Below are 14,477 nucleotides of genomic sequence, written 5' to 3'. Positions count from 1 at the left end.
GTATTCACTTCCAATGCGGACCATTTTTCTCCCATATATAAATTAGCCATATTGTCAAAAAAACTAATTATTTTATCAGTGTTCTCGTTTGAAAATAAACCATATAGGTATAAACAAAATATAATGAAAAAATACAAAAATACGAAACCAAAATCAGAGTTATTGAAAAAGTGCAAGATCATTGAGAAATTGAATATGTCACACAAACCTAAACAAACTTCAGGTAGCCTCACGTACATTTATATACCCCTCTATTATGGCGGGAGAATCATATAAAAGATGAAAGTGGATGTACACCTGATGATATTGTTTGATAGACAGGACGGAAAAGACACTGCCTTAAATGTGTTTATTGGTGATTGAGTGTTGAGTGATATATCCAATCTTCGCCTTTGGGATACAGTTGATAGAAATGAAGTCCTTCTTGCAAGTGAGTTTCATGCATATAAAAAAACAAATCAATATGTTTACTATTGTAAGAAATCTATTATCTCATTACCGTTCACTTACGCTATATGATCTTGGCCTGAAATGTTCAATATAAGAATAAAATTTGTTTGAGTAATTCATATATCTTGCGGATTGACAACCAACAATTGATTCCCAAGGTTTTTTCAATGTGTTGAAGTATATGGGTGGGCGAAACATATCTACAAGCCGATACGATAATCAATTATTGAAAATTGATGATTCAATGTACTCATAGAGGTTGCTTAAAATTGTTTCAAACATAAATATTGTTTTTTTGGTTCACAAAATGGAGTAATGGCTGAAGTTTTATTCGCTAGTTTTATTCAACATTGCATTTATTTGAAATGTACATTGCTATAAACTTTTAACGTTCTAAGAATCGCAGGTTAAAAGACAAGATCCAGTTGATCTTTAGCTCGTAGAAGTTTCGACTTTAGGGATTGTTGCTTATAGGGGTGCAACAGCTGATCAAGGGAAAACAGATTTTGACAGATTTTTCAATCCCTTTCGTTCAATCTTTCAATGGGCACTCAAGAGCATGAAAAACTTTGCAAATACGTATGTTTTGATGAGTTTCTTCTATTTGGCATGATATTTTACCCCCTATGCCAACACAAGCCATTCTTTTTCCACTTATCGTCATAACTTTAGTGCCATTATAATTTTCAAGATCAGTAGAGGAATTTTCGTCGTTGGTGATTTCTAGAACTCTCACAAAAAATATTTTACATTGTTGGCATTTTGATTACCATTATTTCTTCTCATGGCTGTAGCAAAATTTTCACGATGATAAAAGTGTTTTGGTTTGTAAGTTACCTTTTTTCTTGTGAATATCTTCCTCTATGACAAAGGTTCGATGGAGGAATTTTCGTCGTTGGTGATTTGAAGGATCTTGCGAATTTCGGGTTCTCCCACAAAAAACTCTTTAACGTTTTTGGCATTATGATTAACTGTATTTCTTTTTATAACCCTAGTAATATTTTTACAATAATGAAAGTGTTTTTGTAAGTAACTTTTTTCTTGTGAAAATCTTTCTCTTTGACGAAGGTTTTATATATGCAGTCGAGCCTCGTTGAAATTAATCGAGTCCTAGGTACAATGCTGTTTGGGTCGGATTTGTCCCACACTGATGAGATGTGAGGAATCTTCCATAAGTATCTGTCAGATATAATTCCATATCCAGCGTGGTATTAGCCGGGGAAGTAGTTCTTTTCCGGCAGACATTTACCATAATCTACTGTGTAGGTACATTGATAGATATGAATGTGTTGAAATTTCATCTCGAAATACTTCACACTGTCTGATGAATTCATACATTTTCGTTATTTTGCGGCTTACTTCTAGTTTCAATGCTAGCCCGCTTAATGAAAGCCTTGGTCCCATAATATGGTATTTTTAATGAAACAGTTATTTTGTATCAGAAACTACAAACTATTGAATTATGAACTTGACAATATACTTTATCATCAACTAATATTACCACAACTTTTGTTTAATCAACTACGAATCAAAACTATTCCATGAGATGCTGAATAAACAACGATGTTTCAATAGAGATTCACCTCACTTTGAGAATACCAGATTTTTCTAAGGGTTTGTTTTTTCCTTTTCTGGCGAGGTAGTTTTAACTTTATATGCCAGAGCTCTCCAATGAGATACATACCTATAAATGAAAAAACTACCTGATTTATTAGACAAACTCTGGATTTCCAATTGAATAAGTTGGAAATTTAGATTAATACTCCTTCATGCTTTCTACACATACTTAGGTGCAACTCTAACCGAAAGGTATAAATAAGTATTCAATATTTGTTTTCATCCCCTATAATGAATTTCAGGTTTTTTAAAACAACACATTTATCATTAAGTATACAAATAGTATAGGAAATAGCTTATTTCAAAGAAAAAATGGAAATTGATAGATGAATGAATGTGATACTGAGAAAAAATGAATAACTAATACCACAGTCAAAACATGAGAAAACACTTATATGTGAATGTAATAATAGATTACCTTCATATTAGTAAAAAACTGTTTTTGAATTATTCACTGAGTTGGATACGAATAGATTAGTATTATTGAGATAGGTTAATTTATTATTCACAGTGAGGATGATTTGACCCAAAAAACGAAGTTCAATGTTCAATAATATCAAATTCACAGCAAGTGAATTCATAGAATAATGATTATGGCTGCATAACATGGATATGAGAACTGAAGAGATATGAATAAACTCATTATAATGAAGTTTATAGTAGAGGAAGGCCTAGAACGTAAACATTTTTGAAACGTCTTCAGTATATCATACGTTGCAACCGAAAAATATTTTTTTGGATAGGGTTACATAAACCAGTTGTTTATCTGCATGTCTTCAGAATTGGATAATATGTAAGTATATTAGCAGTTTTCTTTTCGCCGATTCTCTTCATTCCTAAACTTCCTCAACGAATGACAAAGGAGTTTTAAAATGTGAAATATGTCAATTTTGTTGATTGACTTTGATTCGATGTTGTAGAAGGTGATTTTTGATATCAGTCTGTTGCTATTGCGCCACTTTCATTTTTTTCCTCAAGGTTCTACAAACAACTTTACATATTCAACTAACACCAACTGAACAATTATCGAGTCAACAACCACCGACACCTTTCATAACTAACGTTATAACTTACAAAACAAAAAATTCACTGAGATCAATACTCACATATACAAAACCCAACAACACAGAAAAAAACGAAAAATGGCATTTATAAGATACCTTGATCTTGTGGTAAAAGTTGTATTTGTGAAACTTCGAGACCATCAAAAGTGCGTGAAGTGAACATGGAGATTTTATCAGAAATAGATAATAGACAATCAAAATTGTCAGAACACATTTCGAATAAATATAGTTTAAAAAAACTAAAAAAGACGCTTTTAAAGAACATCGAACTGAAAAGTTAAAAAATATTTTTTTAAATAAGCTTTAAACAATAACGAACAAATAATACTAGTATTTTTCGTTCGTTATTGTTTTAAGCTTATTTAAAAAAATATTTTCACTTTTTTAGTTCGATGTTATTTAAAAGCGTGTTTTTTAGTTTTTTTAAACTATATTTATTTTTCACTTTTTAGTCCGATTTACTGTCAAAAATATTTTTTCAAGTTCTAGTCCCTAGTATTATAAATCTTTGAGGTCTCAAATTCTATGGTAATACTGAGATGCAGTAAGTCTCCAACAGAGGGCGGACAGTTGTAAAATTTGTTTCGAAGTAAAGAGAAAATTCGCAGTAACAATTTCAAAAAACAATTCAGTCTTGATGTTTTGATTTGAAGTTTCATTCAAAATATTAATGGACTAAAAATATTTTTTCAGTGACTAATTTTATTTTTCAAATCAATATTTTTATTTGATATGTATGTCAAGCACCTTAATTCTAATTTTTCGATTTTATTAAATATTTGAGTAACCGAATTTTTTAGGTGTACAATTTACGAATAAGTTTACATTGTTGAAATCCATATTCTGGTTTGCTTTCGAATAATCGAATTAGATTTTGAAATGTATCTTCCGTTTCGTTCAAAACTTTTTTCTGTACTGAATCATGGGTAATTGTGAATATTTAAATATTTCATCTGTAGTACAAAATTTCGCTAACACTAATAATTTTTAAAATATGTTCTTTATTTTGATTTTCTTTTGAACAACCTATCAAGAAGGTTACGTATAGCGGCATCTGCCCGCGAATAGCTCAAGCAATAATTGATAGTTAAGTACAGCGCCATCTGCCCGCAAACAGATCAAGCAATAATTGATAATTACGTACAGCGCCATCTGCCTGCGAATAGATCAAGAAATATCAATGAGAAATTTCACTAGTTCGGACTTCCATTGTCTACTATATAAAATTATTTGAAATCCCTGAAACAACTAAAAAAGAAGAATTAAAAATGGATATCTAAAAATAACAATTATAAAAAGCAAAATAAACCTGAAATGAAATAATAGTGAAATAAATACAAGTAAAATAGAACAATTGAACAAAAATGAATAAAAATAAAGAAATGAAAAAAGAAAATGAAAATAATAAAAAGTTGAAAGATTCCAAGTTACGTTAGTTCACGACTTTTCGATTGTTAGTATCGACAATCATCTTCGGGTGATGACTGGACTGATTCCTCCGAGAGATGACTATTTATAGGTCGTTCGAGTACTTTCACTTATCCCCGCTTTCCATTTTCCGCTTTACTGGTTCCGTAGGAGATGACCGTTTGGCGGGAGTTGGCCATTTTTCACTTGATGATGGGTTTCCATATGTTGCGTATTTCTACGCTGGCTTGGCTGAATACGTTGTTGGACAACATGTAAGCGGCTTCCTTGAATTTCTCCTGAATCAATGTTCCTCTCTGTGCAAGATCTCAGCTTGGGATCACTCGATGTTGTGTTGATGGGTCCAAACATGGTCTGCTATTCCTGATTTGCTGGTTTCCCCTCGCTGTGTGTGTTTGTTGTGCTCGGCAATGCGAACATTCAATGGCCTCTTAGTTTCACCAATATAGGATTTTCCGCACTCACAGGGTATGTCATCTTCCACGGAACCAGTGAAGCGAAAAATGGAAAGCGGGGATAAGTGAAAGTACTCGAATGACCTATAAATAGTCATCTCTCGGAGGAATCAGTCCAGTCATCACCCGAAGACGATTGTAGATACTAACAGTCGAAACGTCGTGAACAAACGTGACATGGAATCTCTCAACTTTTTATTATTTTTATTTTCTTTTTTCATTTCTTTATTTTTATTTATTTTTGTTCAATTGTTTTATTTTACTTGTATTCATTTCACTATTATTTCATTTCAGGTTTATTTTGCTTTTTATAATTGTTATTTTTAGCTATCCATTTTTAATTCTTCTTTTTTAGTTGTTTCAGGGATTTCAAATAATTTTATATAGTAGACAATAGAAGTTTGAACTACTGAAATTCATCATGAAACATTGTCAATCACCTTCAAACAAAAATATCAATGAGGTTATATACAGCGCCATCTGATCGCCAAGAGATCAAACAATAATGCCGATAATTCTGTCAATACAGATCCCGAGATTGAGAGTTACAAACAAACATACAAACAAACAAACAAACATACATACATACATACATACATACATACATACATACATACATACATATATACATACATACATACATACATATATACAGATGAAGCTTACATAAAGCGTGTAAAATCAGACGCTAAACATCAAGTTGTAAGGAACAAGACAAGAATGATTGCCAATGAGACGTAAACATAATCAGCGTATATTATTATATAAGAAGAGAAGTGTATCTATATAATTTCTTAGTTCTTTTTTGAACGGCGAAATTATTAAATACGACAAGTTACTGATGAATACAACTTTTTTTTGTGAAAAGTAATTTGACTTTACTGGGTGAACTAAAAAGTGTGCCCTTCTTACACACGTGTATAAAGTTTTCCATTTCAATTTTTATCTTTTCCAGATTATGGAAGGTGAAAAAACCCAAAGAATATCGATAAAAAAACGACCTTGTCGCATCGGTTTGTCAGGCAGCTTGAATTTATTTTCCCCGTCGATAACTATCCTTAAAAGATAAACATATCTGTCTCTGTCTCTGTTTTTCCGTTAACCAGCTGTCGCACCCCTACGAACGACAACCCTCAGAAGTCGAAACTTGTACGAGCTAAGGATTAGCGAGGTCTTACCTTTTAACGTGTGATTCCTAACACGGGTTGGACGATAGCAAGTGAAGATCGATCGTTCAGACTAGGGCTTGAACCACCGACCAACACGGCAGTCAATTCGAGTGAGTAAACAAAGCACCCACGCCGAACCGCTTGGCTATCGACCGACGAACTTTTCAGTAGATATATAAAAAAAAATAATATAAAGGGACTAGGTTGCGTTTTTGGTGAAACATTCCCTGCTTCGCACGGGTAGCACCTCCGCCCGACTTCGCAGGAATTACATCGTTATATTTCTCCCAATTCACACAAGACATTTAGAGTTTCACACATAAATATTCCTCTACAATTACCCCGTTCATTGGTTATAACCGTATGAGAATTCCTTTGGTAGTTTTTGAGTTTACTGCATTCAGATTGTCTATGAGACAATTCTCATAGACATAGCTAAACTAAAATTTAAAGAAAACAATATGAAAATAAGTCAGATATTGATAATCGTAGTGAAATTCATTATAATCTTTCAATTAAATGAACCTGAATTCATCCCGTGATACAGCAATATCAAAAAGCAATATTAGGTCACAATGAATTAGTAGCAAATAAAAAAAATTATCATAATCTACTGATGTCACATTCACCATCCAAACCAGTAAAAGAATAATATATCTATGAGGTCAACATCATATCTCAAACTGAATAAAAATTTGCATTTCTCTCTTCAAAAACAAATTTCACTTTGCTACCTTCTTTTGTACATTTCATTTCGAGAAGGATGAAATTATTTTCACAGTTCATTCGATTATTAAAAATCGTACGTTAAACGATGAGATATCGTTAATCTTCATATCGCACTAGTTTCGACTTCTTAGGATTGACGTTCATGAGGAGGCGACAACAGGTTACCGTTAGTTCATACCATATTTCAAATAGTTAAATAGTTGAAACAGTTAAATTTTGAAGAACAATTTTTTGCTTTCAATACACAGCAACTTTAAGAAATATTATTTAAGAGAAGGAGCTATGAAAGAATGAAAAATTACAGATATAAGAATTGAAAGTCTAACAGTAAACTATTACCGATATTTGACTACTGGGTACATTACTTCTTGTTTCTTGTTGTATTTTTTGGGACAAGTCTTGCTTTCTAAACGTGTTTTACCTTTTAGCATAATTCTCCTTACCATTTAAGAATTAAAAGAGAAGTCTATCCCTTGAGGAGTCAACTTGATATCATTAATCTATTGAAAAACTTTTCCCTCAACAGACCAAAAGTGATAGAAAAAGTTATGTCTTCCCAGATTTTAGAATATGTTCGAATCAATTCACTAATTCCCTTATGTCAAACTGGATTCCAGAAAAAAATGAGTACATCTAATTTTCTCATTCAGGTTCTAGATACAGTGATTGCTAATTTGGATGAAAGAAACATTAGTGTGTTAACACTTTTAGATTTTTCCAAAGCATTTGATACTATCAATCATAGTCTCTTATACGCTAAATTTAAATATTACGGTTTTTCTGATAGTTCACTTGAAACGATTAAGTCATATCTAAAGAATCGAAAGCAGAAGATAGTACCAAATGAAAGAAACTCTGGCTACGTTGAAATTAAAGCGGGAGTACTACAAGGAAGTATTCTCGGTCCACTATCCATCCATAACCGCTTGCAATGTTCAGACATATGTCGATGATACACAGTTATTAATTAGTTTTCCTAAATAAAACCTGAACGAAGCACAGAATTTGCTGAATGATGATCTTGAACTTATATTCAAAAAAGTGCCTCTCATAACTTGAAATTAAATATTAATTTTCTCACCAAAAACTCAATACGATTTCATACATATAAATTTGGCAATTGCTATCAATGATCTACCATTAATGGCCGTTGAATCGGCGAAAAGCTTGGGTTTAAGAATAGACAACGATCTCTGTTTCAAATCTCATGTAAATAGAATTCTTAAAAAAAAAATTCACTTCACTGAAAACTCTTTACAGCAACCGGTTTATTCTCAATGTAAATTTGCGTAAGACTCTGTGTGAAACCCTTGTTCTCTGACAGTTTACCTATATTGTGATTTTTTTATGGTCCTTGTCTTGATAACGAATTTAAATATAAGATTCAAAAGGTTCAAAATTTTTGGGTACGATTCATTTACGGATTACGTCGGTATGACCACGTATCTCAAAAATGAAGAGAGTTAGAATGGCTCAATATGAAAAATCGTAGACGACTTCATCTATCCATGTATGTTTATAAAATGATGAGAAATGAAAATGATAATAATTGAAGGAGATTACTTCCTAGATCTTATACACCTTCCTTTTAATGTATGGGTCAAGGGCTTACTCACGATGCCACATAATACGACAGCTACATTCCAGAGGAGCTTTACCTATACTGCTATTAAAAATTTCAATTCTATCCCTATTCAGTACAGGGACTCAAATTTGAGAGCAGTTAAAAAGTTTATAAAAGAATGCTTACTATATGCACAGTGAATAATGTAGGGAAATATTGGTCGAACAAACTTAGTAATGTCTGGTTTTTTAGATAGTATTATTTTTAATTTCGTAATTTATAGGGCCACATGGTATTATCAACTCTAGATGAGCATCAGCAACTCTCATGAGCATCTAGATGAGCAAGAAAGAGATTTTATTATATTATTCCTTCGAATTATGTAATAATTTGTAATCTCTACATAATAAAGACGATATTATTATTATTATTATTATTAATAATAAAAATGATGTCCCTCGACGTGCGTTTTGCTAACTAGGTTAGAGTCGAGAGACATCATTTTTGTTCTGGCGAGGAAAAATAAAACATTAATTTCCCGCCAGAATCTGAATATCGTTAATATAATCACTCTTATAGTTTCGTTTACACGTGGATGTTTAGCGATATTTTAAAAAAGAATTACTTATCATCGATCGTCTATTTCACAGAAAATGCAATTTGTACGTAAAGATATATGTATATTCATTTCGTGACATCGTGTTGATTTGTGAGAAAGCTTGTTTAATAGATTTACGCGATTATGGTAAATAACCGGACTTGAATCAAAGAAAAAAGGACTCATTATCAGCGTTGGAAATAATGGAAATTGATGATATAGGTAATTCTATATATTTATTACCAATTACATCAAATAAGTAGCCTGGGCGTGAAAAGTGATGAATTCAATGAAAAGGTATAGCGATTGAAAACATTTGTTTGGTTTCATCAGATCACTAAATTGTTTCTGTTGTATCTGAGAATTGATTCCTACACCATTAAAAATCTCCCACTTCAATCTCTGAACACAGAGAGCTGTTATTTTTATTTGATTGATTGACTTCAACAGATCTTCAGCGAAGTTTTTTCTTGATGTTTTTTGGATTTTCAACCTTCCACCATACGAAAAATAAATGAAACTGAATCGATAGAAAATCTGCTATAGTGTATTGAAGGGTAAACTGAAAAGTTCAGGCCAAAAAGTTACTGGGTAATATAAACCACTAAAGATTTCAATTAGAGATCAGTAATTTTCATTCACAAATCAAATAAATTACTGAAGAAATTAGATTTCAATTCTCAGCATCTTCAAAACATCGAACATTTCGAAAAGTAATCTCTTTCCATTCTCAAAAACTAAAAAAAAATCATTTGTAAAAAGCAACTCAGATGAACGCTGGTATTATTCCTTTGACAGACGTCAAAAGAATAAAATAATGTCACATTCAATGGTATATATCAAGATGTATAGAATATACCTGCTATGATCACTTAGACACCTTTTCCATGTGAAAAATTTTGTCAAGAACTCTCTACCTACGGCACTCTTGACGAACAATTAATGAACAGAACAGAGCAGAACATTTATTTCCGTGAAATACTACTTTCATGAATATACATATACATATACATTTATCATAAATATATTGTTTGCATTTGTTGCGGCATTTCGGCCTAAAAAGGCTTGAGGAAACTATAACCAATTGATATAATTTCTTTAACCTAGAGGGTACAAGATATATAACAGTGGTAAAAATAAAAACTAAAATGTATCTGTAGTATAGGGTTGGTCCCGATGATAATTGTATAATGTAATGAATGTGAATAATATCAGATAACGAGTGCTATCAAAATGAGACCCTATACATTCCAGCATTTCATTCGTGGAGGAGCTGAAAAAAACCCAAGTGACGCAGCTGATGATGTCAGCACTTTGAAATGAATTGATACTAGCTCAATAGTATATTGTACAACAAGTGACAAAAACGACATCATATTTCTCACGAGCGCAGAATCAGGCGAGTGAGAAATATGTCATTTTCTCACGCATTGTACACTGTATTTTTTCTACGGTTGCGTTGTTTTCAAATATTGAAAATTAAAATACATATATAATAATACTTGTATGTCATTAACTCATTTTCATATTTTACTAGTACTATGTTGCTGTATCGCTGCTTTTCCAATGTTTTGACAGAATCAGAATCAACGAACTTAGGCGTGCGCGGCGTTATAGAACAGTGCATTCAAAAAATTGTTCTGCAGCGAGTTACATAAAAATTGATAGCCTATAAATCTTCTCAATGAAAAATTACTTATACATGTCAAGTTTCATCACGATCGGTTGAGCGATGTAGAAGTTTATCACTTACCAAACCAACCAACCAACAAACATCCATTTTTATATATGAGATTTATAATAGTAATAATTAACAGTTATATTTTAACACTTTTGTAAAGCTAATCCTGGTAGGTTGCTTTGTTTCAACATGTTTTCGGTAATTGAAATATTAGCTGCGGTCAAAGTCGAAGTTGAAGTTGATGGGGAAACGTACTGAGCTTCCACAGCATTGTTGTGTTCAGGTACTAATGGCGCTGGCGGTTCAATGGATTGTACTATACTTTTTGAAATTTTCATTTTGTTAGCTATGGAGTTGTCGATATAAGATTCAGCAACATTGCAGGATTTCCAACCCCCATGGCTTTTAAAGTTGAAAGATCTGCCCCTGCATCAACTAAAATAGTCGCAGATGATCTTCTGAAACAGTGGCCAGTATATAATTCAGGGTTTGGTAATTGCAAAAATTTCACTATTTCTTTCGCCATGATGCCAAATTTATTTATCCCCACAGGCTGTTTCGTACATTTGCTATTTTTGTAATTAAAAAAAAACGTGTTGCATTTGTGCATGGTCGAAGCTTCACATATTTTTTGTAAATTTGGTAGAATTTCCCTGTGACTATGAAATTTCTAGAAACCTTGGTTTTAGTATCGGGTAATTTTATTAAAAGGGCCGAATTAAGATCTTCCATGTCATCATTTTTTAATTTTCGAAGTTCATCACAACGGCATGCCCCTGTAAGGCCAATAGATGAAGCAGCCTGAAATCAAAACCAAACATTCATTTTTCGATAACAATTTAAAAATTTTCAATTCATACCTTCATCAGCAAATACTTTTCATCAGGTACATCTTTTGAAAATTATTGAATTTCTTCAGAAGTTAATGAGTTTTACTGTTTTGGAGCATATTTTTCAGATTTGCGTTTTGAAAATGCACATAGTTTTACGTATTTTCATATATCAACACAGTTTTTAATAGTTAAGGTACCTACTCCTCAGCATCAAGTACTGAGACCATAATGTTGATGATTTCAATCTTCTTGACAACTCTTCAAAATAAACTAACAAGGTATTTTCGGAACAAGAATTTACCTTGGCTTTCATTTTCCAGTCCATAAAGTTTCTGTAAGCGATTTCATATTTCTCTTGATGTGCTGGGTAGCAAAATATTGCAAACATCTATTGCTTTCTGAACAATTTCTGGAGGTGTATCTATAGAGTAGGGAGGGCGAGTGTAAGCCCACGCACTTAGGCCACATGTGACCCATTGTACATCCTCCCAAGAAGTTGTCCTCCTAGGTAATCATCCATCCTGTCCTTTCCAGAAAGGTGGACAGGCCGCTGGGAGACATCTCCTTTATATCGGTAGGTGTAGGCCAAGACTCGCCGAACACACACTCTCTTATTGACGATAACTCCGGGCACTCGCACAGATGCCTGACAGTCTCATCTTCCTGTTCAACATCCTGCATAGAGGTGTGTCCACTAGCCCCATATTATGGAGGTGTTTCCTTAGTTGACAGTGGCCAGTCAGAAATCCTACTGTAAGGCGTAGAGTTTTCCTGGTCATCGCCAGATATTTCTTCGGCGCCAGCTTGCCAGGATCGCCCAAGGTGATCCTGGCAAAATTACATCCTTTGATTTCATTCCATCTCTTTAAGGATTGAGCATGGGTGTAACATTTGACTAGTTCCGCAATTGTCGAAGTCATCAGGCCGGGGGTGTCACTGGGTCCTAAAACTCTTGGTCCAGCCGCTTCCTTGGCTAAAGAGTCGGCAATGCGATTGCCTTCACTCTTGTCGTGCCCTTTAACCCACCTCAGGATAATGTTATTATCTACCGAAGCTTTGGCTAAATCTTGGTGGCAATCTATTACTAGCTCTGAGATGACACGCTGTCTGTTCAAGGCTACTAGTGCTTGTCTGCTATCAGTGCAGATTGTTATGTTTTTGCCAGAAATTCCTTTCTTGGTTATTTCTTTTGTGGCGATTGAGATACCAGCCAGTTCTGTTTGGACCACGCTGGTATTTCTTCCCATTCCCCACTTAATCCTTAGGCTTAGTGACCTGGAGTCCACTCCACATCTTGAGCCTTCTTTGGTTTTTGAGCCGTCTGTATAAATCTGTATTGCATTTGTAGCATCTGACTCTGTGTTCTGCCTAATTTGTAGGGTTTATTAACACAAATCTGGGTTCAATTGCATCACTTGTTGCCTGCAGCAGATGTTACGCAGTGAGCGCTTCACGCCATAGGCCCAGCCTCAATTGACCCATTCCTACTTCGAGGTTCACACCAGCCGTGCGCAATCGTACCATGGCCATTAACGCAACCTCCTTAACGTACAGATCCAGAGGGGTCAGACCCGTGATTAATTCCATTGCCGCGGTTGGTGTTGTTCTCATGGCTCCTGTGATGTTTAAACAAGCCAGTCGCTGTATTCAATATAATTTTTGGATGGCCGTTGCTTGTAGAACTTTCGGTCCCCATGCAATGGTTCCATACGTTAACATAGGTCTTATTATTGCATTGTAGATCCATGTGGTCACCTGTATCTACACTGCAATAATAAGACCTATGTTAACGTATGGGGTGAAAGACCCCATGCGCATCCCACTGTCCTCCGACATTGCTCATAAGCCACGTATGCTCTTTTTGCTCTACTCTGTAGATGAGAGTTCCATGTTAGCTTCTTGTCGAGGATAGTACCAAGGTATTTCACCTCTTCAGAGAAGTTTACTTTGCTTTTGAAGATTTCGGGAGGTTTTAAGCCAGTTAAACTTATTTTCCTGATGAAAAGGACCATTTCAGTCTTCTTAGGATTGATCGACAGTGAGTGTTCCTTACACCATGTTTCTATTAATTTGAGCCCATCCTGCGCACTATCGCACAGTGTGTTTACAAATTTGCCGGTCTGCAAGATAACTATGTCATCTGCGTATGCAATTGTGTAGAATCCATTTTTGTTAAGGTGATTAATTAGGGTATCCAGAACCATGTTCCAGAGAAGGGGTGATAAGACCCCTCCCTGTGGACATCCCCTCATGACCAGTCCTTTCACTGTGATGTCTTCTACATTAATACTTATTGCTCTGCTAGAGAGCATCTGGAGTATCCATTTACCTACTACCAGGGGTACATTCCTGGAGTGTAGTTGCTGGGTAATTGTTGGAAAGGTTGTTTTATCAAATGCTCCCTCGATATCTATGAATATACCCAGGGTGGATTCCATTGATCTCTCGATTCTGCCAACCACATGATGAAGGGCTGAATCAGTAGACCTTCCCGGGGTATATGCATGCTGATTTGGATGAAGTGGGTTGTTAACAAGTACTTCATCTCTTATATACCGCTCACATAGCCTCTCCATAAAACGATGTGAGACTAATTGGTCGGAATGCTTTTGGTAGGGTGTAGTCCATCCTACCTGGTTCTGGAGATGTATTTTCCAACTCTTAATCTTCGTATTCCATTATATTCAATATTTAATAAATCTGAACTGTTTATACTATAACAATCAACAATAAAACTATTTTCGTTGGATAAGTTGACAGCAATTATTATGCAGTGCTTCGAATTTGTTATGGAAACGCCGAAAATAGGTTACTTGGATATTGCACGCGAATCGTCATGTAGCGTTGTCAACATGGAGAACATGTTATATGAATCTGACATCTGTCTGT

At 34.2% G+C, this 14,477-nt stretch overlaps 1 protein-coding gene across 1 annotated transcript in view; it reads left to right on the top strand.

Annotated features, from left to right (window-relative positions):
• The first annotated feature begins 283 nt into the window (after nt 1-283).
• l(3)mbn (lethal (3) malignant blood neoplasm) overlaps nt 284-14,477 on the top strand; it is a 48,068-nt gene continuing 33,874 nt past the window's right edge. The window contains exon 1 of the mRNA XM_074173940.1: nt 284-430. Coding sequence (XP_074030041.1) covers nt 413-430 — 18 coding nt within the window. The 5' untranslated portion in view covers nt 284-412. The remainder of the gene's footprint in view (nt 431-14,477) is intronic.

Source organism: Leptinotarsa decemlineata, unplaced genomic scaffold (genome assembly GCF_025532065.1).
Source record: "Leptinotarsa decemlineata unplaced genomic scaffold, Ldec_3_MD MMD2_tig00000505_RagTag_RagTag, whole genome shotgun sequence".
Taxonomy (NCBI): domain Eukaryota; kingdom Metazoa; phylum Arthropoda; class Insecta; order Coleoptera; family Chrysomelidae; genus Leptinotarsa; species Leptinotarsa decemlineata.
This window is presented reverse-complemented; position numbering and strand designations above follow the sequence as displayed.